The following is a 25,185-nucleotide window of genomic DNA, read 5'->3' as shown; positions in this document are numbered from 1 at the left end:
TTCAACATTAAATTTTAACGATCAAACAGTTCAATTTAAAATTCTATATGCATAGATCAAATCTGCAAATTTTTAGAAAATTTGAAAATCATTTGATACTTCATTTTATTAATTCAAATTGACGGATAATCATAGAATCATTTTATACACTGATTCAAATTAATGAAACGAAGTATCAAATGATTTTCAAATTTTCTAACAATTTACATATTTGATCTATGCATTAAGAACTTTAAATTAAACGTTTAGATCATTGAGATTTGATAGAGAAAATGAGTTATTGAACAAAATAAGTCTATGTAACTCTCTTAGAGTAAAAAGATCCATCCTCTTTAATATATATTTATATATATATATATATATATATATATATATATATATTTGTATATATATAATTTACTCTCCTTTTGTGTTTCATTTTTTCTCTATGCTTTTTTAGTTTATCAGTTGTCGTCCTACATGTGTTTCTTACCTTTTACTTTTGGATTTTAATAAGTTTTAATTAGAGATTCAACGAATCATATTAATATTAAAGATTTAAACAAATTATATTGCTATTAAACATCCGATGAATAAGGATATATTTTAAGAAATAACTTATTTAAGATATTATATAATAAATTTTTATGTAATAAGATCTTATAACATTAAACATTCAATGAATAATGATATGTTTTAAGAAATAACTTCTTTAAGATCTTATATAATAAGTTTTTATATGATAAGATCTTATAATATTATAAGTGTTTAAAATTTAATAAACTTTTATATTTGAATATGTTAAAAAGTAATTATATAATTTTAAAGTGTTGGATGTATAATTATTTAAATACTTATAGGAAGTTATTTCATTTTAATAATAAAAAAAATTATTATAATTAAATTTTGATTAAAAGTAAAATAAAAATATAAAAAGTAACTAAATAACTTTCAAAAATGACATTCTATATCACAATAATATTAAAATGATAATAAAAAAAATTAGTAGTCTTTTCAATCTATATATATATATATACATATATATTAAATGATTTTATCTATAATTTTTTTAAAAAAATAAAAATAATATTAAAAATTAAATATTTTTATAAATACTAAAAGGGTTGAATCACTTTGTGCCGCTAATAATGATAGGTAGATAGAATATTAGAAGATTGTATGTAGTTATTTAGAGGGAATATAATTTTTTTTATATCTAAAGAATATAATAGTCCACTAAAAAGTGGAGACAAAAAATAGTTACATAATTTTAGTATCTTTTTTATAATAGGTATAGATAAAATTTAAAATCGATTTAAGAATTAAATATAATACTAATATATTTAATAAATATTAATAATTTTAGATATTTTGATTAAATAAATTATGAACACGTACATTAAAAAATAATACATATAAGCATCACGCATAAGTATTTAAAAAAATACCAAAAAAATAAGAAAAAGTGTAATTAGAAATTAAGGTAAAATTTAAAAAAAAATAAGAAAATTTATGCGCGACAAAACTCTAAGTTCCCTTTTCACTTACGGATAGAAAGTTCTCTTTGTTGATATATTAATTTTTTTAAAAAAAATAAAAATAATATCAAAAATTTAATATTTTTATAAATACTAGAAAGATTTTATTATGATTTGAATTATGATTTTTATAATTTTTTGATTTAATATTTGATTTAATATTGACGGAATAAAGTTGGCATGGATTGGACTTATGGGTTGAGCTCCTAAACCCATTATCAGAAACCAAGCACAACCCAGCTAGCAGTGGGCTAAATATTCATTCTTCCTTCCGAAATTTAACAAGACAGCGCCACTCCCTCGCCGTAGCAGACATTCGAGACTCCCTCGCCGGCCCCGACACCTCCTTGCCTGTTAGGTATTCTTCCCTGTTAGGTATTCTTCCCTGTTAGGTATTCTCGCTCTGTTAGGTATTTTACTTTCATTCTTCGCCGGCCACGACACCTCCTAATTATGCGTTTCGCTTATGAAATCGGGAAATCTGGGACTAGTTATTTGGAAATTCTATGTCATTGTATTTGTTGGAGTGGTTTAGGTATTTTACTTTCCTTCTTCGCCGGCCACGACACCTTGATTGTCATTGTATTTGTTGGAGTGGTTGGTTGCATTTTGTTGTATTTTTTAATTAAAGGACGAGAAGAAAATGATGTTTTATTTGCTCAAATTACTAAATATAAAGGAAAATCAAATATATTATATGAGATTAAATGGAAAACCTTGATCTGGGCCTATGAAGGGGCCCAAAACCCAAGGGTGAAAATTTTCAATCAAATCAGTTTCTACTCTTATTAGTTTGCTTTTTCTATCATTCTATACTGGGACAATAATGAGGTAGATGAACCTTGTCGAATTACAAAATGATCATGGCTTCTAAATTTGGGAGAGTTTCTTTTTGTGTTGCTTTTGTTTTTTAATTTTAAGAGTTGGAACGTGAAAGGGTAATGATGTGCTTGTGTTATATTTTTGTATCAATTGATCCTTCAAGAAGAAAACGAAAGTTGATTCTTTGTGCTTTATGAGTGAGTTGGATATTGAATTTGAAGTTTGTAATGAGTGAACACAAAAAGTAAATTAGTTCTATGTATAAATATTCATATCGTTTATGTGATGCAGTTTGGTTGTTTCTACATGCGTATTGTTAGTTATCCATGTGAGCTAAGAGATAAACATTGTGCAATTTGCTCATGGAAATTCCCCCTTCACATTTTGTTTCCACCCAAATAAGTTTACAGAAACTTGTTCTGTTTTGTGAGTCTCAACAAGAACAAACTTTGAATGTCAAGTAACATATTATAGAGGGGGTAGCATTTCTGTTTTAGACTTGTTAATTCTTGAATGAACTAAGTGTGTTCATTTCTGTGATAAATCTTTTGATGCATTTTGTAATGTTGAACTAGGTTCCTCTGCGAGAGTAAAATTGTTTGGTGCAAGTGATATACCAAATGTGTATTTTTTAATTAAAGAATTGGTCAGATTTTATGTTTTATAAATATAAAGGAAAATCAAATGATTCAGCAGCTTCCGGAAACAATTTGTTACAATTCTGTTATTGCTTTACTGTTTGTTGTGGGTTATGCATGAGAAATAATTCTCTTTTAGGAGACCCTCTGTCCTCAAATTCAGAGTGTGTTAAAATCACATCAGAAATAATTACATGAATCTTGATATAGATTTTTACATGTTGATTTTACTATATTTTTATCCACTTACTATGTAGAAATTAAAAGATTGTCATGAAGTTTGTGTATAAGACTATGAATGTGGATGTAGATTTTGAAACTCATCCTGTATGTGAAATGGTAGGTGAAAGCTTTTTCCATTAATTTAATCTCATAATTTAATTAGAGTATCCCACAACTTTGTGCTTCTTTTTCCATTAATTAATTGATAAAAGTGAATCTGCTATAAATTACTTGGTGCAAGTTAACAACAGTTTTGCTATGTACGTACTTATTGTCTTTGTACTTATTGATAATTGAGAAATTGAAGTTCGTCACAGTAATGGATTTGATAATGGTTAGATAATGAAAATGAAATGAATGACTGGCCTTGATTCATTTGTTTTTTAGTTCTGTTTCATTTATTCTGCATATAAGAGTGGCAAAAGTTTGATCAGCTGATCCAGTTGCATCTCTATGTAGTAGAATCCAATTTATTAAAACTGGATGAGATTTACAAGGTCAATTGGTATTTTTGTTTAAATGAATTGACGACCTTTCATTGAATGCATAGCGTTGTTTGTGTCCAATTGGTTGTGAATCTCACTTTCTCTTTTTGGCCTCTGGAAAACTACTTCATTTGACTGAGTGGGATATACAAAATGCTTCTTTTCTGCTGTAAGGTTACTGGAGTACCAAAAGTATTAGTGTTTTAATGATGTATAATTATGTATCTTTATGTCTCGCTCATAAAGTTTTTTCAAAGTATAATTGCCTAAAGAAGAAAGGCCTATAATTGAGAATATATAAGATAGTTTTTATAATCAAAGAATTAGGGATAAATAAGAGAATGACCGCTTTCTTTTTGATTGAAGGATTTGATGGAGAGGGATATGATTTTTTAGGAAGTTAAGAGAGAGAGATCATTCCCAAATCCCAATCCATTACCGATAATTCTGTTAATGGGTTTTGAGAGAGAGATAAGAGGTTCATAATCTGATCCTATGTTTTATACTTTTTAATTCAATCCATTGCAGTGGTCACATTTCTGTGTTCTCACACTACATAGCCAGCCACAACCCTAAGCTTCTGTTCCTACACAAGCTGGTTAGTAAAAGTTCCCTATATTTTATTAATCTTAATTGCTCTGTTCATCAGAATTCAGTATATTGTAAATTTGTAATTTCTAAATTGTCAGTTGTAAATTTTACTGATCTCAATTGCTCTATTGTAATTTGTAAATTTATGATTTCTATGTTGTTGATCTTAATTGCTCTGTTGGAAATGGGAACTGGGAAGTATTCTATTTGAGTCTTGGAAATGGTTTCATGGTCTGGATTGTACATTTTTATATATAGCTACTTAACGCGCTGGAAATTAATGAAGTCAAGTGAAACAATAGATGAAGATGAAATCATAGCTGGAATTATATATATTCTTTCATTTTTAATATCTAGGAAGAAAAAGTATTGTAGGAGGTTATTAATGTTGTTTTGGGTATGTATTTGACTTTTTTATTAGTCTTTTGAAATTGGTTGTTTGGTTGAGATCATATGTAAAGCAATTTGGGAACTAGATTGAAGAATTTGGTGCTCTTTAGTCGATAGTCAATACCAAGTACCAACCATAATTGAGCCCAAATAGTAATCCTTTCCACCAACCTCACAATCTGAGCTGTATGATCATGAATGTGTAGTTTTGTTAAACATAAAGTAATACTTGTAGAACCCTTCTTTCCTCTCTCACTCTTCTTTGCTAAAGATCACATGCACCACTGGCTCAATTACTGCCTTCACTCTCTCCCACTTCAACATCACCCTCACAATACCACCCTTCATCCGTGACCTCACAAACCTTGACTTCAGCTTCAATTTCATCCCTGGTGACTTCTCCACACCCCTCTACAACTACTCCAAAGTGGAGTACCTAGACCACTCTAGGAACAACTTTGATGACAATGTTGCCCATGTCATTGACCAAGTTCAGCAAATTGGAGAAATCCTTGTGTCAATTGGAGATATGATGCCTTTGGAGAAGCTGGATATGTAAAAAAAAAAGCCTCCGCTTCTTGGTTTCTTCACTCAGTTCCAATCCTTGTAATTTTTGCAACATCCTGTTATGCTTCACCAACATGGCAATCTTATTTGCCAAACCTAATTCCTGCACAACAGGGTAAACACATTGAACCATTGCCAAACCTAGTTCTGGCCTTGTAAAACAAAAATATAAGAGATGACCAACTAATCATCGATACTTATTCGGGGAAGTAAGACATGGTCCCTTGGAAAGACCAAGATGATGATTTTGTTCCATCAGAGTAGTCACAGGTTTTGCACCAAGGAGTCCTGCCTCAATGATGATATCTAATGCATATTTCCTTTGACAAAGAAATAGCCCACGTTGTGATCATGCAACTTCAACACCTAGAAAGTATTTTAACTTAAACCCAAATCTTTCATATGGAAGCATTGACTTAGATAAGATTTAAATCGTTGAATTGTGGTAGAATCATTACCTCCAACAATCAAGTCATCAACATAGACTAACACAACAAGGTGCACCTGTTTGTGAAACAAAGTGAAAAGGGAGTAATCTAAGTAGGATTACTAGAACCTGTACCTCTTTAAAGCTAAAGAGAGCTTGGCGAACCAGCAGTGCGGAGCTTTTTTTAAATCGTACAATGATTTCTACAGTTTACACCATACCAAGATGAGAGGGATGAAAACCAAGTGGCGACTTCATCAAAACTTCTTCCTGCAAATCTCCATGGAGAAAAGCATTATGTACATCCATTTGATGGAGTTCCCATCCTTTTGTTGCAGCCATTGCTAGAACAATACGAATAGTGACCATTTTTGCCACCAGGGCAAATCTTTCTTTATAGTCAATCCTTTTAACTTAATGATTTCCAAGCATAACAAGGTGAGCCTTGAATCGTTCTATGGTGCCATCAAAGTGGTGCTTGATCTTGTAAACCCACTTACATTCCAAAGCCTTTTTAGTGGGGGTAAGTGGCATAGGGTCCATGTATTATTATCTTCAAGTTCTTGGATCTCATGTTGCATGGAGGAATGCCATCGCACATCCTTCACTGCCTCTAGGAAAGTGGTGGGTTTTCTATCAATGGTGACAGAAGCAACGAACCTACGATGTTGATTAGAAAAACTATTGCAATTCACATAATGTGTTATAGGATAAGGTGAACCTGGGGTATGCTATGGGATGGTGAGCAAGAGACTGGCGGTAACGCTTAGACTGTATTAGTTACATAGTTGCTGCCCTCGTCCAAGCTATATCATTGTTGCTTCATCATTGTCGTGTACTCGTGTTTATCTATAACAACACCCCCTGTCTTCAGCAATTAGGTCAACATTGTGAGATTTAGGTTGATCATCGTGATCATCAAAATTGTTGTCATTATCACTACCAGGTTTAGCACTAATTAAATTAGGCAAATTGGACAAAGGGTCAGTGCTATCTGTTGAATCTTGTTGAGCATATGGAAACTCAGTCTTGTAGAAATCAACATCACGCGATATGAAATATGTTTTGTTCTCCAAGTCATACGACTTCCATCCCTTCTTTCCATGAGGATATCCCACAAAACACATCTTCTACTTCTACTTGTAAATTTGTCTCCCTTAGGTCCTTGGTTATGTGCATAACATAGAGAACTGAATATCCTAAGGTGGTCATAGGAAGGAGGGTTTTCGTGGAGCATTTCATATAGTGACTTTCCATTCAACAAAGTTGTTGGTGTCCTATTTATCAAATATCCAATTGTCAATACACATTCTCCCCAGAAAGAGATGGGAAGGCCTCCTTGAAATCGCAAGGCACGTGCAACATTGAGGATATGTCAGTGTTTTCTTTCGACTCGACCATTTTGTTGGGGTGTTCTTGTACATGAAGTCTGAAAAACAATCCCACAATTAAAAAAAATATTCTTTAGGCATATAAATTTTGTTCCGTTATCACTCCGCATTATTTTTACTTACTTCCCAAGTTGCCTTTCCAGAAGTTTAGCAAAAGTTGTGAAACTTCCTTTTTATCAAGTAACAAATAAATCCAAGTTGCACGAGAAAAATTGTCTACTATAATTAGAAAATAATGAGCACCACAAGAAGATGGATTTCGATAAGGACCCCATAAATCACAATGAATCAATTCAAAAGATGCAGTAGCTTTATGATTACTCAAAGGAAAATTATCTCTAGTTTGTTTTGCACGATGACACACATCACATGCTTTATTAGCTAATTCACTATATTTTCCACTAACATTAGAAACTAGTCGTGTAATTTTTCCATTGAGTGGTGCCCCATGTGTCTATGCCAAAGATCAAATGAACACACTCCATTCACTTTGAAAATCTTTTCATGACGAATCCCTCTAAAATAGTAAAGCCCATCTTTTCGTTCACCTACACCAATCAACATCCTCGAAGTGCGGTCCTACATAACATATAGAGAATTAGTGAACTGCACTATACAATTGGTTGCATCTATCAATTGAGACACAAATATTGATAGCAATTTAATTTAGGCACATATAAAACATTTTCAAGTTCAATTACTTGTTGTCCATTGGGTAATCCCACAAGGCATCCTTGCAAAGTTTTTATTTCATGCAAAGATCTCAAGTTCCTTGTCATATGATTGGAAGCTCCTGTATCAATAATCCATGTTGCTTCTTTACCTGTCATTCTTTCATTGGTGTTTCCCTTGTGACTATTTAGAATGTCTGTTAGCATCTGCCACTATTCATTGCTCAAACCCATCAAAACACCTTTGTCTGCATCTGTTATTCGAGTGCTTGTTCCTGCATTTGTAGTTTAGGCAACATTAGCACGAATATTCATGCCTCTGCCATGACCTATAACTCATTTTCCATAAGCAGTGGTGTTTCCTACATTTCATGGCCTATCTCCCCACCATTTTGGATATCCTATCAGCTTGAAACAAGACTCGGCTGCATGACCTGTTTGATTACAATTTTTACATACCGCTCATTTGTCCTTTGTATCAACCCATCCTTTTTTCCCTACACCAGCTTGTACTGCCAAGCACATGACCACTCCTAGGGGTGGGCAAAATAAACTGAACTGAACTGAACTTATAAAAATTATACTGAACTTAAAAGTAGTTCTCATGAACTAAGCTAAACTGAATATTAGTTCAGACGAACTGAACTGAACTATTTGTTTGTGTCATTGAACTGAACTGTACTATAAAAACTTGAACTGAACTGCAATTTAAACTGCATTAAACTGTTATGATATTTTGAATTGAACAATTTTGACTCATTGGTCTATCAAGATATGACACATTTGCCAACTTTACTTTATTTTTCATTTTATTTAAATTTTTCAAAGGAAAAAAATATAAAATTAAGTCAAACAAACTCAGTGAATTTTATGCCTAAAAATAAGTCGTCCAACATAGCTCAATTGATCCATTAGGTTTGACAAAATTGATATAATTTTTTTCGGATCACTTTTTTTCCGCAAAGTTTTGGTCATCAGACTATCGAGCTAATCCATTAAGATAGAACATGTTAGACACATTTAATTTTTATCCTTTTATAAAAATCGTTCAATTTTTATAATTTAGTTCAACTTTTATAGTTCAGTACAGTTCAACTTTCCAACAGTTCAGTTCAATATTTTTTTAAATGGTTCAGTTCAGTTTTTTTACAAACAGTTCAGTTTTTTATAGTATAGTTCAGTTCAGTTTTTTTTTGCCACCCCTAACCACTCCATGTTCTTCCTTCGCTCTAGTAATTATCTTCATCCATTCTTCTTGCACTAGAGTCACATAGACGCGATTCAACGAAGGTAATGGATCACCAGCAAGTAAATTTGAGTGCACTATACCATACAATGAGTCATCAAGCCCCATCAGGAATTGGTGCACCTTTTCTTCCTCCCTTCGTTTTTTCAGTTGCGTTTTAATATCATAGGAGTAGCCTTTGCATATACATGCCGATATCTATTGGTAATTGGCTAACTCATCCCACAAGGTTTTAAGCTTTCCATAATAATTCACCATGGGCGTTCTGTTTTATTTGCACTCAGCCAATTCTAATTTCAGTTGTTGAATTCTAGGACCATTCACAACTGAAAATCGTTCTGCAATATCGTTCCATAGCTCCTTTGCATTCTCCATATAAGAGATAGTAGAATGCAAAGTTAGTTCAATAGTATTCAGAATCCATGAAACCAACATAGATTGCACGGTCCACCAATCCTCCATTTTAGAAGACCCTTCTTTCGGCTGTTGTATTGTACCATCAACAAAACCCCACTTTCATCGTGCAGGTAATGAGGTTTTCATATCTTTTCCCATTCATTATAGTTTTCACCCCGAAGTTGCACCTGGGTAATCACATCACGTTTCCTGGTTTGTCACTAGAATTCGAATCATATGGAGATGGTGTCTTCTTCACCATCTTAGGTTGTTCACATTCAGGATCCTTTTCATCATGAATTCGTTCATCATAGTTTCCCACCATTTTGTTCGTTTCTCTCAGCTTTTCTCAACCAGAGCCTAGAGGCTCTGATACCATAAAGAAATTGTGATGGTAATCTGATGATTTATTCAGCCAATATGATTACATATATGTACATCTCATGGTCCCTATAATTAGGCTAAACATATTCCTACAGATTCCTATAATTTCTCCTATAATCATGATACGACAGATCACCATGGGATTTGATTACAATCCCACTATTTTAGGTGGTGCAAACAGATTTCTACCGGAAAGGAAACAATATATTTAATATATTTACAATGATATTGTATTATTTAGTATTACAATAATTTTATTTTTTAATGTGTGATATCTTACATTATATTAATTATATTATTTTAATTTTTTTTAATATAGATCAATTTAAATGATTCAATAAGTAACCAGATTGACTACAAAATTATCAAACCACTACGAGTCAACGATTAGTTGAGCTTTTATAACATTGCTTGTTGGAGCAAACATCAATTGATATTTATAATTTTTATATAAATAAATTTAATACAACAAGTTTCATGTCTAATAAAAATCAAAATTATATCTTAAAACTAACAAAATTTTTCTCTACACAAAAAAATTGAATCCTATTTCCAACCGTTAGTTAATAGTACTTTTTTAAAGATATAATTAAATTGTGTTTCATACTTGTATGAGTTGGAATAGATACACAACTCCAAAAGTATGTTTATAAAATACTCTAGTAGCTTAGCAACCATTTTGGCCATTATAAAATAGCTTTCCTCTTATTGAAAGATGAGAAATTCATTTATTTTAAGAGTAAGTTTATATAGACTTATTCCGTTGAATAACTCATGTTCTACATTAAATTTTAAACATTCAACCATTGAATTTAAAATTCTTAATACATAGATCAAATCTGTAAATTTTTAAAAATTTTAAAAATTATTTAATACTTCATTTCATTAATTCAAATCAATGTATAAAATGATTTTATGATTATCCGTCAATTTAAATTAATGAAATAAAATATCAAATGATTTTTAAATTTTTAAAAAATTTACAGACTTAATATATACATTAAGAACTTTAAATTCAATTATTGGATTGTTGAAATTTGATATAGAATATGAGTTGTTGAACAAAATAAGTCTACAGAGATTTACTGTTGGAGTAAATAGATCTCTTCTCTTATTGAAAAGATAAAATTTACGATTTACAATTTTTTTTTAATAAGCATGCATTATTATTTATTAATTAATTAATAGGACCCACTTAATGAATAAAATAAAAATAAAAGGGACCCACTTAACGAGGTAACGTACTGCACCGTTCGGAGACTGAGATCTGAAGCTTCAGTTGTTGTTGTTTGGTGGAAACGGAAAGAAAGGAATTGATCAATGGCAGGAGCAGAAGAAGCAGATAACACAAATGCCATTATTACCAGAATTGAACACAAATCTCGCAAGATCGAAACCTTACTCAAACAGTAACCCCTTTTCTTCTCTCTTTATTCACATCAATTGCTATTGTTATTGCCGTTCTTCTAAACACCTTTCAAATTTGCAATTTTTTAGGTATAAACCTGTCGAAGCGCTTAAAACCGCCCTTGAAGGCACATATGCCATCATTGTTGGAGATGAGCGTTGCAAGGTTAACTCCAGTAGCTTGTTTTTTTTTTTTTTTTTTTTTAAAAGGAAATTTTTATGCTTCACTGTTATTTTGTGTTTATGTTTGTATTTTGCTTTTGCCCTATTGGGCTACTTATCTTATTTTTCCTTATTTTATTATTGTACATTTGGGCATGTTTGTGGAAGCATTTTTAGGAGAAAAAAAAATTAGGTAGAAAAATCCAAATAAGTTTTTCTCATGAGTTAAAACTAGCTTGTGTAAGTTAAAAATAAGATTTTGAATGAGAAAACTTCAATAAATTAACATGCATAAATTAATTTTAGTTTAAGAGATACTTATTTCATTTTTCCTTCTTCTTTTTCTCTCTTAAAAATGTTAAGTTTACCTGAATAAACTTTTTATCCAAATTGAACATAGAGCAAATTACTCTGACATCCTTGTGATTTTTTTGATATTCACACAATACTCCTGCCCTTTTAACTTCACAATAATCCCTCTTTACAAGAATACACGGTGTAACGTGTTTCTTGGGCAATATATGATAGTGTAATGTATTTCAAATAATTAAGGGAGGTTAATGTAAGAAAAGCAGATAGGGTATCAAGTGAATTTCGAAGAACTAATAGGTGGTACCAATGTAATTTGATATTATTATCATGAATAAGCTATTTTCAGTTAGCATTAAAGACTAGGGTTTTCCTATTTTGTTACTCAGGAGGCCTGGTGCTATTCAAATGAAGTTTTCTAATTTCTTAACAACATATTTTTCATATATCTTTTTTTTTCTTCAATTTTTCTTTCTATATTTTAGAGTTTTGATGCTTAAATATCTTTGCTTAGATTTGATTTCGGTTGTTGTGTAACAAAAACAGTGTTTTTCCCCCTTTTAAAGCTAAGCTTAACTAGCAAAGACTGTTCATTTTGATACATGTATAATTGTAATTGAAGTTTTGTAATTTGTTGAAAATTTGAAAACATGACATATTTTAGATAAACCTTGATTATCATTGTTCTTTTGGCAGGCGGCACAATGGCTTGTGGTGCATAGAGCTATAATGGCTATAAAAGATGTGGATGGGATGCTTTCTTCCTTGGATCCTGAGTACTATGATATCCTAATGAAGTGAGTGGTGAAGTATTTTGTTTGAATTCAATTTTATATGTCATTTTTAATTTGACTAGCTTCTCATTCTCTTAAAATGCAAATTTGATTGGATGATGTAACAGTCTGAGGTTTATAGTTAATGGTCATTGTAGTTTCGTGACTTTGCTCTGCATTCTACCTAACATGATATGTGCTGCACTGGAACAATTAAAGCAAAAAATTGGAATATGAAGATGTAATAAACATAAGTGATTCGTTTGTAAATTTTTCAGAAATGTAATGATAATGTGTTGATGAAATCATAACATAGATATGAATAGCATTCTAAGGGATGTTTATATAGTGTGGGGAAAATAATGGTTATAAAATTTGGAAGGAAAAGGAAGTGTTGATCTTCCCTGCTGTCACAATTCTGTATTCAACCTTATTTTGTTCTAGAATACCTGTGACATGTTTTTATCCTAATATTTTATTGAGAAATGTTGGTAACACACTCTTTTGATTATACTCTGCTATTGACTGAAATTTATTGGAAATTACAAATTTTTGTAAGTCCCATTTGGCAATTCTCAGTTTCTCTCTTGATTTTACATTTTTCAATAAATTTTAACAAATAATAGTGTGTTAGAAGGTGTGTTGTTAGCACTCCTCGGTTTTAGAAACTTTCTAATATTGATACAAGTTATTTAAACAAAGGAAATTTCATATAATTTTCATAGCATAAATTATCATGGATTTTATTGTTTTTTTATATATAACTTCTAGTTATTTTTGAAAGAATTACATTCATATGGGATGATGTATAGAATAGGAAAATTAGAGAAAATTGTTTACTTTTTGGTTAATTTTATATGGCTATAATGGCCTGCTATGTGTGAATCAAGATGCTACTTATATTTTCATTTATGAATATTATTCCAAGAATTTTCCTTGTTTCTTTTGGTGATTTCTAGAATTTCTATTAGTAATTATTTGTCCATAATAAAACTAGCCCACCTCTTTTGTATCCCTTTCAGTTCTGTACTGCTTTATTTTTCCCCACATGCTTCAATTACAATTGATAAATCAACTCATAATATAACTAGGTTACAGGATCTTATCTGGGCACACTCAGTTCTTTGAGAAAATTATCCTACAATAGCATGTAGTAGCATGCTTTGGAATCTCTCAAGTACTTACCTCTTGTTAATACATTGATTATGAGTCTGTTTGGGTGCAAGTTCTAAGTGCTTTTGAAAATTTCTCTATTGCAAAAAAAAAATAAATTATTTTCTGTTGAGAGACTCTCAAAAAGTACTTCTAAACTTATATCTAAGCATGCTGTTTATATTCGGTGGTTCAACTTGATAAATGAAATTTATGTGCCCCTTCCGTCATGTTCCCCTCTCAAGAGTACTTGGGGACAAGTTATATATCGGATGTCTCAAGTTCACTATGTGCAGTGAGACAATTGTTAGATTTCAAAAACCGGAAAATAAACTTGCAAATGAATGTACACTCGGATCTAATCTATCAATCAAAAATGACAATTATATTTTAGATCATGTGTTCCAACTACAACCTGTGTTTTCCCTTATTGATGCAACCACAAATTATGTTAGAGTAGATTTTTTAACTAGTATTCTTTTTCATTGGCTATGCATAAGGTTTATATGTTAAAAGTCACAAATATATGATCCCTCATTGATCATTTGTCAACATGAAGGATCTGCTTAGGAACAACTGGGTTGTGTATCTATTCAACATCATTGTCTCTTGCACAATAGTTCTTTTGTCAACCCTCATTGAGGCACACTCCCATATTATTCTTGCATATTCATTTGTGATTTTATAAGATTTCAGGTAGAAATATTCATGTAGTTAATATCAACCTTACAAACTTGTAAAATTTTCTCATTTTAGATCAGCATGCTGCGGCTATTCTCCTCAGGTATCTACTTGCTGCAAAACATGAATTACAACCTCAATCTTTTAAACCATATACCAAATCACTAGTCTGCATACTTCAAGAGTTAGAAGGGTTCTTTCATGCGCATCCTAGGACACAAATACCGAATGCCTCAAGAAGTGATTTTTGGAGCTTCTAGTAGTGCCCAGTGTCTCAGACCTGATATATTATTATTTTTTAACAAAAAACTGGGGAACTTAAATTTCTGTTCCCAGAACCTATCTAATAAGAATAGAGTAAACAACTTCAAAATTAGGTCACCGTAGCCAGCAATCTCCTACCAGCTCACTACAGTTTCCGAGCTACCTCATTACACAAAAGGTGTTGGTTGTTTGCTTCAGAACATTTGAAGCACATGATGCAATCATCAGGAGAAAGGACTATATAGATCTTTAAAGTTTAAACTTCTAGTGATAGGACATCTCTGAAAATCTGTCTTCTAGAAGAAAAGAATAGTATCTATGTCGTCTGCAAACTCCACAAGGATGCCATTGGTTCCACCAAAAAGACCTTACTGAAACTCACTTCCAACCTTTCATTAATTAATGCCTGAAGTCTTTCATTACTACAGTGAACATAAAGGGCAATATAAGGTCAACCCAGTCACAGACCACCTTCCTTGAAACCAATTTCTAGCTTCTCGGTCAACCATTAATCATAACTACAAAGGTGAAAGTCCAACTTAAAAACTAAATCTGTCTTAATATCCTCTACAGTCTGATAGCAATAGAGCTGCAATAGTATCTCCTTGAATTGTGGTCAACCCTAGCATGAATAAGCTTTTATGATCTTATTCACTCTTGCGCCCAATCAGATAGGTCTAAAATCCTTCACCTTGACAACACTTTCCTCTGTACTTTTTAGATTTTTAAGAGTCAAAATGGACATTGAATGACTCTTTTTTAACAATATTATATTTACTATCGCTGATAACTAATGGTATTTAACAATATTATAGTAACTATTGTAGATAACTAATGGTATTCTTACACCATCATTTTCTGTCCTAAGAGTTTTGTATTTGCCATAGGTACTTATATAGAGGCTTAGCTACTGGAGATCGTCCTACATGTGATCATTTCCTTCGGATTCATGAAAAATTGACAGAGAAAGCAGGACTAGGTTGCATCCTACGTTACCTGACAGATACTGTAAATATAGTTTGATTTCTGAACTGCCTTTTTAGTTCCAATGTTTTGTTCTTTTCCTTTGTTGTTTTCTATTTTTCTTGTGTTTGCAAGACTATAGCAATCAATGCAGTGAAATACTTGAGCTTAGGTTCCCAATCCCCTGAGCTAGTGTTTTTTAATTGCTTTTGGAGGAGAAATTTTAAACTCATACCATAAGATTAACTTCAAATTAAATTTGAAGCCTGTGGCTAACTTTTTCCTTCTCGGCTCCCGTATTATCTAAATATTTACTAGTTTCCAAGCCAGATTAATTGACCCTAGTTATTTTGGGTTAAGTGTAAAACATCAATATAACTGTGAAATATATTACTAAGAGTTTAAATTTGATATATTATAAAGAATTTTATGTTGTCAACTGATTAAAAAAATACTTTAAATAAATTAATTATTTAATTTATTTGGAAATGGGTTAGTACAAACATTTAAATAATAATAATTAGTTATATTAACTAGTTTAAATAAATTAAGATTTTAACAAGTCACTGCCATCCAAAATAAAAACCTCAAATATAGCAATTAAGAGAATGAACTTAATACTAAGTTACTAGAAGATGGAAATTAACTCATCATTCATGAAGGTGTACTACATCAAAAAGTGCAAAACGATAAACCTAATGAGCCTCCAAAGCAATTTATGCTGCTAGAAGGACTGAATGATACACATAACTCTCCAAAGAAAGAGTTGATGACAATGTGCACAAACAATCTGCTTTTTGTGGTGATTAAAGGAGTGCAGGTTCTGCATGACTATACCAAAGAAGCAATTGATATAGGTGTTCTCTAATAGCATAAAGGTCTTTCTGCCCTCAAAATCTGGCAAAGTTAAGCTAAGCATGCTTGAACAATTTCATGCTGAGCCAATGAAAGTAAACAGTGACCAAAATTATAGGGAGAGTCAATGGCACCAAGAAGCAATAGTACCTATATAATTATCAAAAGAAAAACAGGGAAATAATGAGTTTTTCTTTCTCATTTGGGGAGAGGTAATAGTAATTACAATTTCCAACAAGCCTGAGAAAGAACAAGGGAGGACGAGCAAGAGTGAGCCTCAGCAAAAGTTGAAAAAGAAATTTAAAATTGTTTTTAGAAGGAATTTAGAATTATAGTTTTAGTTAATTAAAAATAATTACTTTTTAAAGTTCTGAAATTTTAATATTTTTAGCTTTATGGATTGTGGAAATTACATTATTTTATTTTATCTTTTCTTTAGACAATTTTTCTGTTTGCTTTTTTTTTTTTTTTCAAAAAGGAGGATAATACAAGACTGATTTTTACAGAACTATTGTACATCTCGTTCCTCTGTAACCCTCAAACAAGCAACTCTCAAGACCAGTGGATCATAATCATGTCGCCAGTGCCCGAATTGTCAAATTTCGTCCACAATTAATTGCTGAGTACTACTCTAGCCCTCTTCCATTGCATTTACCGACCGGGCTTGGCTTCACAACTTTACATGTGATTCCCCACGGCATACTTGGTTACTAAGTAGGAGAAAGCATCTGTTTCGCATTAGTGCAATCTGCTGCTGCTACTCACCTGAAGAATTAATACCACAAAAGATCAGGGCCATGCCCAATCGGATATGAACACTTAAAAAGGACAAGCTTATTTTATTTATGTAAAAGAAGTGTGCGCACATTTTTTCATCTTCATCCATGTATATAGAGACACATAATATACATATATATTTCCGGTACAATAAGCATAAAAATCACTCGGAGCAAAAAATAATATAGAAGAAAATACCAATTGCAACATGCAATGGTGATTCCTAACTCATTTGTCTGCAGTTACAAAACATTAACTTCATACATGTTTCCTCTAGGACCTCTACTGTTTTCTAAACCCAGCCATCTAAGGAGTTAACAAATGTAAAGAAATACAATCACATACAGCATCCAATAAAACCCATCCTTACCAAAATAACTTAAATAACTGTCCAAACATCAATGCCACGGGATATTTTAGCAGCAAATAATGCAGAACGTGGTGGCCATTGCACCAACTTCGACCAAACATTCGGGGCTTATGTCGTCAAAAGACTCAAAATGCCAAGTTTGCTTTTTCTAGTGTGGGGAGATGATAGAACACTGAAATTTGAGATTTAGGTACACTAATTGAATATAATATTACAGCAGCTGTCCCAGAGTTTTAACAACTGCTATAGAGAATAACTGTGTCCAAAGAACTTCCAAATGCACTCCTCTGTTCACTCCTTTCCTACAGGGCATTTTCTATACAAATTTTATATAATAACTGCCCATCATCTTACTATACATACAATAACTGCTTATAAAATACATAACTGAACATAATACTTTTCTATCATCACATCAGACATAAAATACTGAACCAGATAACTGTCTACAATCACACTAGACATAAAATAACTGCTCCTAAAATACATAAATGCCCCTACAGATCTGCCACAACTGTCATAACTATCCCTAACTCTCAGTTCCCATCAGGAAAACTCCATGGCCTGGCAGATTCCTATAGATATCTGGCCAACAGAACCAAACCAGGTTGCATTATCAGTTACCAAATTCATAAATACTCGTTTTACAGGAAGGAATCATTGTTGCTACCAAATGACATCCATTCTCCTTCAGAAATTGAGTTGAAAAAATTAAACTCAGATGCATTTGGGGAAAGACAGCCACCCATCAAAACCCATCATTGTTTTTGTACGGAAAAATATGCCCAAGTAAATTATAAAAGAAAGACTCAACTGACTGTTGCCTAAATCAAAGACTCACATTGTGCCACTTGAAAGAGTTAGGTTGAGTCGCAACATGCAACAAGAGCCCTTCAACCTTTATAGAAGCTAAAAGTTTGTACTACAAATAAATATTAAGAGAGAGCTCTCAGGCAGTTTTACTTCCCAATTTTTTCCCAAAAAACTCAAAAAGAGGGGAAAAAAACTACATTACCTAGTCTAACTGTTTGTTCAGAATTTGAAGAACAAAATCAAGTCATAAATTTGAGAGTTAAGAAAGATTTTTGTTCTCATAGTTTCCATAAATTTAAGTTTTGGTAGTCCCTATAGTTGGTAAATGTTGGTCCCTATATTTTCACCCATTTGAGTATTAGTCCCTCAGGGACCAATACCTTAATAAGCAGAAAACAATCGATAAGAATCAATCCTCCACGAAACATAAGGACCAAAATCTCTGTTAGTAGAATTACAATCAGGGTCAATGGACTACTAAATTCTATAAAAACCTGAGTAAACAGCATTAATATTACATCATTAGGAATAAAGGGCTGTCATGAACCACTGAAAGATGTCTGACTACTCATTCTAAGATAGCTTTATGGACTATTAAAACTTAGAAATACAAATCTAAAACAATCGGCCACTCTCAGATTTTGACAGCCACTAATTTCAATGAAACTAGTTTACATAAAATATCAATAGACAACAATAAAAGAACAACATTCAAAATAAGTTAAGATTAAACCAAGAGAGAAAGCATACACTTGCCTGGCCACTTATACAGCCAACTGCCTCGAGAATGCAATGTGATGGACAAATACAATGACACTGTTCCAATGAGATTCTCTAGTTTCTAAAAGATAGAGTAACTCAAGTTAATTTGAAATTGGTAGCTTTGATCGCAAATCATCATGCTGTTTACTCTTGGTCTCAGCTTCTCTAGCTATCTGGATATCTGAAGGATAAAATATTTGACAAACAGCTTTGCAAAAAAAGCGAGGTAGCAACGCCAATATTATTATGAACAAAATTGTCATCCAATATGTAGGGGACCTTGCCAAATGATAAATAGTCCTGAAATGATTGGAAGCACATTAGCTATATATCCTACAGTTCAAATCTACAATAGTAACTACAATATACACATAGGAAGACACACGTCACACAAATGACTAACCCGTAATTGGGAAAGACTGGTATAGAATCCAATATCACCACACAACCATATGTAATGACTATGGATCCCCATACAGCAACATGATTAACTAGTGCCCATTGGTTAATGTCCATAGCCAGGTGTACATTTACAAGGATAACAACCGAAATTGTCCATAAACTGCCCATGCTCCATATATCAAGTGTGCTGTCCTTATAGGTAAATACAGGAATGTAGAAGAGAACAAGACTCTGCCATAGTGTGTCAAGCATTGTGATCCAAAATAATTGCATATTATAAGCCTCGTGCCGGTGACCTGCACCATACAATTTTGGATACTGTAGGAGAGTCCTATGACTCAAGTCTTTGTCCAGAACACCAACAATGACCGTGGGGATAGAAGTGTATATCACAGAATAAAGTACACTGCTCCAATCTGTCAATGCTGAAGTGGTAGAAAAAGCGGTGCATGATATATACCTACAGACAAGGAAGACACTGCATTAGAATCAATAAAGTTTTATAAAATCTCAACTATTGTATAAATCAAATGACTTCCAACTGAGCCCAAAAATTGGTGATACACCATACAAGGCTACAACATATTACAAATTTGAACATGGATAGCATACACCAACTGGAAGATCAGATAATACTACTTTATAGACAAAAGTTAACATCCAAATATGGATAAAGTGTCTACTTCTCCATAGGTACTTCAAGGAGGAAAAAATAAAAAATAAAAATCAATTAAGTTTCACCGTAAGTCACAAAATCTAGGCAAAAATAATGAAAATTACAATTTCCCTAGTTTAAGTTTGAGGCTAAAAGTCTGAAAGATCAGATAGCAGAATTAAAACATATGCACAGCACCGGCATGCATCAAATAAAAAAGTTACAAGAAAGAACGACAAATAGATATAAGAAAAAAAATATAAATAAAATAAAATAAGTGGAAGTCAACCAGCAGTATTAAAAGAAAACTATACATACCAGAATAGCATAAGCACAAAGACAGCATTGCGGTAGAAGTTGTACAGAACTAAATAACCAATACGCTGATAATTCCAGTGCCCATGAACCAAAAGCAATTTTTTCAAGAACTGGAATTGTCCCATGGCAAAATCTGATGCCATCACTGCTTGGCGCCCTTCCTGCCCACATATTCCAACACCAACATCTGCCATTTGGATCATTGATACATCATTTGCCCCTGTCCAAAGAAGTCAAAATAAACAAAAGAGATCATTAGTTTGATACTACAGAATAATCTTAATTTAAAAGTGCATCTGATTATACAAACTACAAGCAAAAGAATCTTGTTGACCTCAACTTATTAACAAATCCACTATCAACCATAACACACGGCAAATGTAAATTAGTGGTCACTTCATATCAATATAATGAACTTACCATCACCTATGGCTAATGTTAGATCATCTGTGCGGCTTTTTATCAGATCAACAATTCCTGCTTTCTGCAAGGGTGCAACACGGCAGCATAGCACAACCCTACAGGAAGTTGCAAGGTCGAAAAGCTGTTGAAAAGAAAAGGGAAAACAGTAAGTATTTGCCAGGAAGTTGAACTTATAGATACCAAAAGTTGTACATGCACCTCAGATAAATTAAGCTTAAGGGTTCCAATATACATAAATATTCCAAAAGAAAACTTCAAATGAGGAAGGATAATCTTGCCTCTGACTGTAGTTCCTTCTCCAAAATATAAACCAAACTAGTCCCATCAATTATGAGAGCCAATTGAGCAGTAGTTCCCTCCTCCTTTCCAGGATTCCACTTGGGCATGCTCAAGGATTTTGTGCCATTGTGAATATCAGGGCCACCATGTTTAGAATCAGTTTCGCACTTCGGATTCTGATGTCCTCTACTTGAAGATCTCACACCATACTTCGCTTTAGCATCAGCCAAGAGATTACTGCACTCAACCTCTGAAGTGCCATTTATAACTATCTGCTGCATATCTACACTCAGAAGTTTACAAGAAAGACCAATTGAAATTGCGGTCTCTTGTTTATCACCAGTGAGAACCCAGACCTTGATTCCAGCTTGTCGCAGGGATTCGATAGCTTCTGGTACACCCTCCTGTAGCCTGTCCTCAATTGCAGTTGCTCCAAGTAGCTTTAGTTTGCATTCTATAAGAGCTGCTATTTGACGTAGTTTTGCAGATCTATCAGTCAATGAAGTGCTCGCATCTTCATACATGCTTTGCCACTCCTCAAGTTCGGAATCTGAAAGATCCCTGGAGGCAATTACAAGCGTTCGTAAACCTTGCAAAGAATATTCATTTAAATGGCTCTGAGTTTCTTGCCATATGCCATTGTTGCTTTCCTCGCCATGTGCTAAAATGCTAAACATTGAAGTATCAGCACCTTTAACCAACACCTTAACCACATTGTCAGGAAACCGTATAACAACAGACATCCTCTTTCGCACACTATCAAACTCATGCAGCCCCAATACATCCAACCTATAACACACACAGAAATGATTAAGTTACTGAATAGTCTACATAGTAGATATATATATAAGCCACACAAAACAAAAATGGCTTCACTAGGATATGCTATGTATATATAATTCAATTTCATTAAAAATACAAAAGCCCAACAACATCTTGAAAAGCAAAACACAGTCTCCCGTCAAAAGGAAGTCACTATTTACCTGAGTTTCTCACCATTGACGTCGATAACAATGTTTCCAGATGTTCGCTCAAATAGAGTATATCCATATGCAGAGGCAGCAGAAACTAGAGCTTGTTCATCAGGAGATTCTCCCTGGTAATCAATACATTCTATGTTTTTATTTGATTCTCCTTTTCCACAACTGGGAAATGTACTGCTACAAATAATGGGGATCACAGTATTACAAGCAGCCAATGTAAGGAAAAACTCATGTGCAGTAATTCTTTCATCTCTATTTGAGTCTTTCTGCAACAATGCCACTAGTTCAGAATCAACTGGAATTTCAGATTTGAGCTTCCATATTTGTTTACCACTATCGGCTGCTGCTGTTGCAAAACATCACAAAATTGGTTGGTGATACATATGCACCAGCAAATTTATCATCGCATCATAAGCTTATAGATGATTCCGGTGAGAACTCATGTAGTCAATAACTCAGCTAAAAAACATACAACTTAATCAAACGGTGGATAATAGAGAAAATTTATTGAAGATTGCGGATATTTCATAAAACAAGTCTAAGATAAGGAAGAAATTTTGAGTAAAATAAAGTTCCTCCTTGGCTCCTACATACAATAATTATATAGCTTTAAATATGAATGAAGCATACTGAACAGGTCAATCCCAGGAATGATTTATGAAACCTAATAGAAAATGAAAGCCCAAGTGAACATTATGCTACTGGGATATGATCATATGAATGTGTATTATATGGGCACCAATTCTCTTCAAACTGTCCAGTAAAACACTCATTATCATAAACCAAAAATATCAAAACTAGTGCATCACTCAACATGAAACTAAAATCTTTCTCATAACTCATTGGCTCAGTGGCAGTGCAATACAGAAATGCACATATTAAGCCTTTCAGTGAATTTCAAGGTATATTGTCGCAACAGAGATAATGGCACCATACCCCATATTTAAGCAAGATGGAATTACATAATGATCTCAAGTGAAGCCCAAATAAAGAAGAAAGAAAAAATTACCCGTATTATTACCAGCTATAAGCAAGGAGCTTCCATAGTTCTTTCCATGTACACTAGCTCTTTTAAACTGCATTTTGTTTTCTGTTAGTGTCCCGGTCTTGTCTGAAAACACGTAGCGTATTTGACCCAAATCTTCATTTATATTTAATGATCTACACTGGAACCTTGTTCCAGAGTTAGCATCATACATATCCCTATCCCCTATCATGAAGTATGACTGACCCAAACGGACCAACTCCATTGTGATGTAAAGAGATATTGGTATCATTATCTGAAACACTATAATAGAACTCAAAAAGGAGAAGAATGTTTCCATCGGTATCCCATAATACCTGTAATGCTTTCCATTATCCGGCCCGTTGGTGACGTATGTTTTTCTGTAGTAAGGCAAGGTATCAAGCTGATCCTTGTGGCGTACCAGCCAGAGACCCATCCCAAGGGCCACAACAGCGCACATGATGAAAAGAAAAACTGACAACCAAAAAGTTTCTCTGTTCATGTAACTTTCCAGCTTGCTTCTCTTGGAAGGGGAAGCTGCACTGTTCAACATTGCTTTTGTTTGCTGTCCTGCATAAACCACTACACCAATTATCCACTCCGTATTCTTCAGAACACAACCACGCAACACAATGTTTGACTGGTTAAGGGGAAACTTATGCCCATTGAGCTCCATGTTGGCTGTGAACTCATAAATATTCCGATTGGGTGGCTCACATGTAATAACTCCAGAGACAGCACAAGCATCTGGCAACACCAATGAAGTTGTTTCCTGCTTAGCATACCTTGTCTTCAGATTCGACTCACCATCCAAATTCATCGTCTGAATATAGGCAACCCCACTCTGATCACTTGTCCCCAACAAGACAATGTCAGCAGGAATCATCTCATCAGCAAGGATTTTAACAACATCACCAGCCTGTATATTTTTCCATCTCTTGGGGCGGAACTGAGCGGATTGAAGAACCAGGCTCTGGCGGTTGTTTTCATGGCTATCCGACCTGTGCCTGCGCCAATCCTCATAGGCATCCTTGAAAGCTGTGACACAAAGCACAAACAAAAGGGGGAAAAGGGACACAGTTCGGCCGAAAACGGCAAGTGGAGGAAGCTGATTGAGAGCAGCAATGGCAAGGAAATAGAGATAAGCAACCCGGTGGAACTGGATGAAAAGGTTCTTGGGCAAGAAGTTGAGAAGAGTGTATCTGCTGGTTCGGATCTCATTGCCTGCAAACTCATACTTTTCATTAGTCTTGATGGGATCATTAACATAGATGAGGTTACCATTGTCATCATGAAAGATGACTTTGTCATCAAACTGGACACTGCTTTTGGGACGAACCCTGCGGTGTCGAGAATGAGGAATTTCAGAGGGGGGAATATGCTCCATGGCACTCCACGACCCCCCCCAACGTGGTGCACTCCAATGGAAAATTCGCTCAGTACATTTCTTCACCAATCCCTGAACAATGATATACAAGATTCCAACCAAATTGAATCATCACATTGACACTCACATATACCAACAATCTTCTTATCTTGCTTGTAATGAGAAAGTTAAATTAAATTAAATTAAATTAATTAAATAAATAATGGAATCTAACGGGCCTTCAAGCCCGCATTGGCGGCAAAGTCATTTCATTTCATTGCATTGCAATTTGCATTTTCATCACTATGGTGATGGTGATGGTGATTGTGATTGGTCCTCCCCCTCCCCCTCCTGTTGGAAGAAGAGATTGAATTGAATGATGAGTAAATGAATTGATGGATTGAAGAAGAAAGGTGGAAAGAAAAGTAGAAAGAAACCCTAACCTGACGTGGAAGAAATGTGGAATTGAGGAGAAGAGGAAAGGAATCGGAATGAGGAGAAGAAGAAGATGCGATGTGACGTGAAATGCTTTCGAAATGAAAATGAAAATGAAAATGCAAATGTGAATGAAATGGAATGGATATGCCTGGCGCAGCCTAGCTTCTTGGAAAGGCAACGGAAAACCGTTGGACGTTGATGGAAACAACAACTTACAGAACCAAAAAAGTCAATATTATTATTATTATAAAATTATAAATAATAGTAATAATAATAATTA

General features: G+C 33.5%; 2 protein-coding genes across 16 annotated transcripts; one reads left to right on the top strand and one right to left on the bottom strand.

The window, feature by feature from the left end:
* The first annotated feature begins 1,710 nt into the window (after positions 1 to 1,710).
* On the top strand, positions 1,711 to 17,317 carry LOC145949348 (actin-related protein 2/3 complex subunit 5A). Of its 11 annotated transcripts, none has more exons than XM_083070563.1 (7): positions 1,711 to 1,875; positions 4,213 to 4,282; positions 11,054 to 11,156; positions 11,245 to 11,320; positions 12,322 to 12,422; positions 15,383 to 15,474; positions 16,820 to 17,317. In XM_083070563.1, the coding sequence occupies exons 3-7, from the start codon at positions 11,068 to 11,070 to the stop codon at positions 16,927 to 16,929; spliced, it is 468 nt and encodes a 155-aa protein (XP_082926689.1). In that variant the 5' UTR covers positions 1,711 to 1,875; positions 4,213 to 4,282; positions 11,054 to 11,067; the 3' UTR covers positions 16,930 to 17,317. The 11 variants fall into 11 exon arrangements, with proteins under 11 accessions (XP_082926689.1, XP_082926687.1, XP_082926690.1 ...); XM_083070561.1 differs by having other exon boundaries at positions 11,027 to 11,156; XM_083070564.1 differs by having other exon boundaries at positions 1,711 to 1,892.
* LOC109788628 (phospholipid-transporting ATPase 1) lies at positions 16,059 to 25,106 on the bottom strand. 5 transcript variants are annotated; one of them, XM_020347401.3, is made up of 9 exons: positions 24,911 to 25,106; positions 23,105 to 24,818; positions 22,096 to 22,441; positions 21,112 to 21,901; positions 20,831 to 20,954; positions 20,411 to 20,630; positions 19,439 to 19,897; positions 19,024 to 19,335; positions 16,059 to 17,078 (listed from the first exon to the last, which is right to left on the bottom strand). In XM_020347401.3, the coding sequence occupies exons 2-8, from the start codon at positions 24,486 to 24,488 to the stop codon at positions 19,137 to 19,139; spliced, it is 3,522 nt and encodes a 1,173-aa protein (XP_020202990.1). In that variant the 5' UTR covers positions 24,489 to 24,818; positions 24,911 to 25,106; the 3' UTR covers positions 16,059 to 17,078; positions 19,024 to 19,136. The 5 variants fall into 5 exon arrangements, with proteins under 5 accessions (XP_020202990.1, XP_029125115.1, XP_029125117.1 ...); XM_029269282.2 differs by having other exon boundaries at positions 19,030 to 19,335; XM_029269284.2 differs by having other exon boundaries at positions 19,030 to 19,335; positions 23,117 to 24,818.
* Between the last annotated feature and the right edge of the window lie 79 nt (positions 25,107 to 25,185).

The sequence above is a fragment of the Cajanus cajan genome, chromosome 3, assembly GCF_000230855.2.
Source record: "Cajanus cajan strain Asha chromosome 3, NIPB_CcT2T_4, whole genome shotgun sequence".
Lineage (NCBI taxonomy): Eukaryota > Viridiplantae > Streptophyta > Magnoliopsida > Fabales > Fabaceae > Cajanus > Cajanus cajan.
The sequence above is the reverse complement of the archived record's forward strand: the minus strand, read 5'-3'. Positions and strand labels throughout refer to the sequence as shown.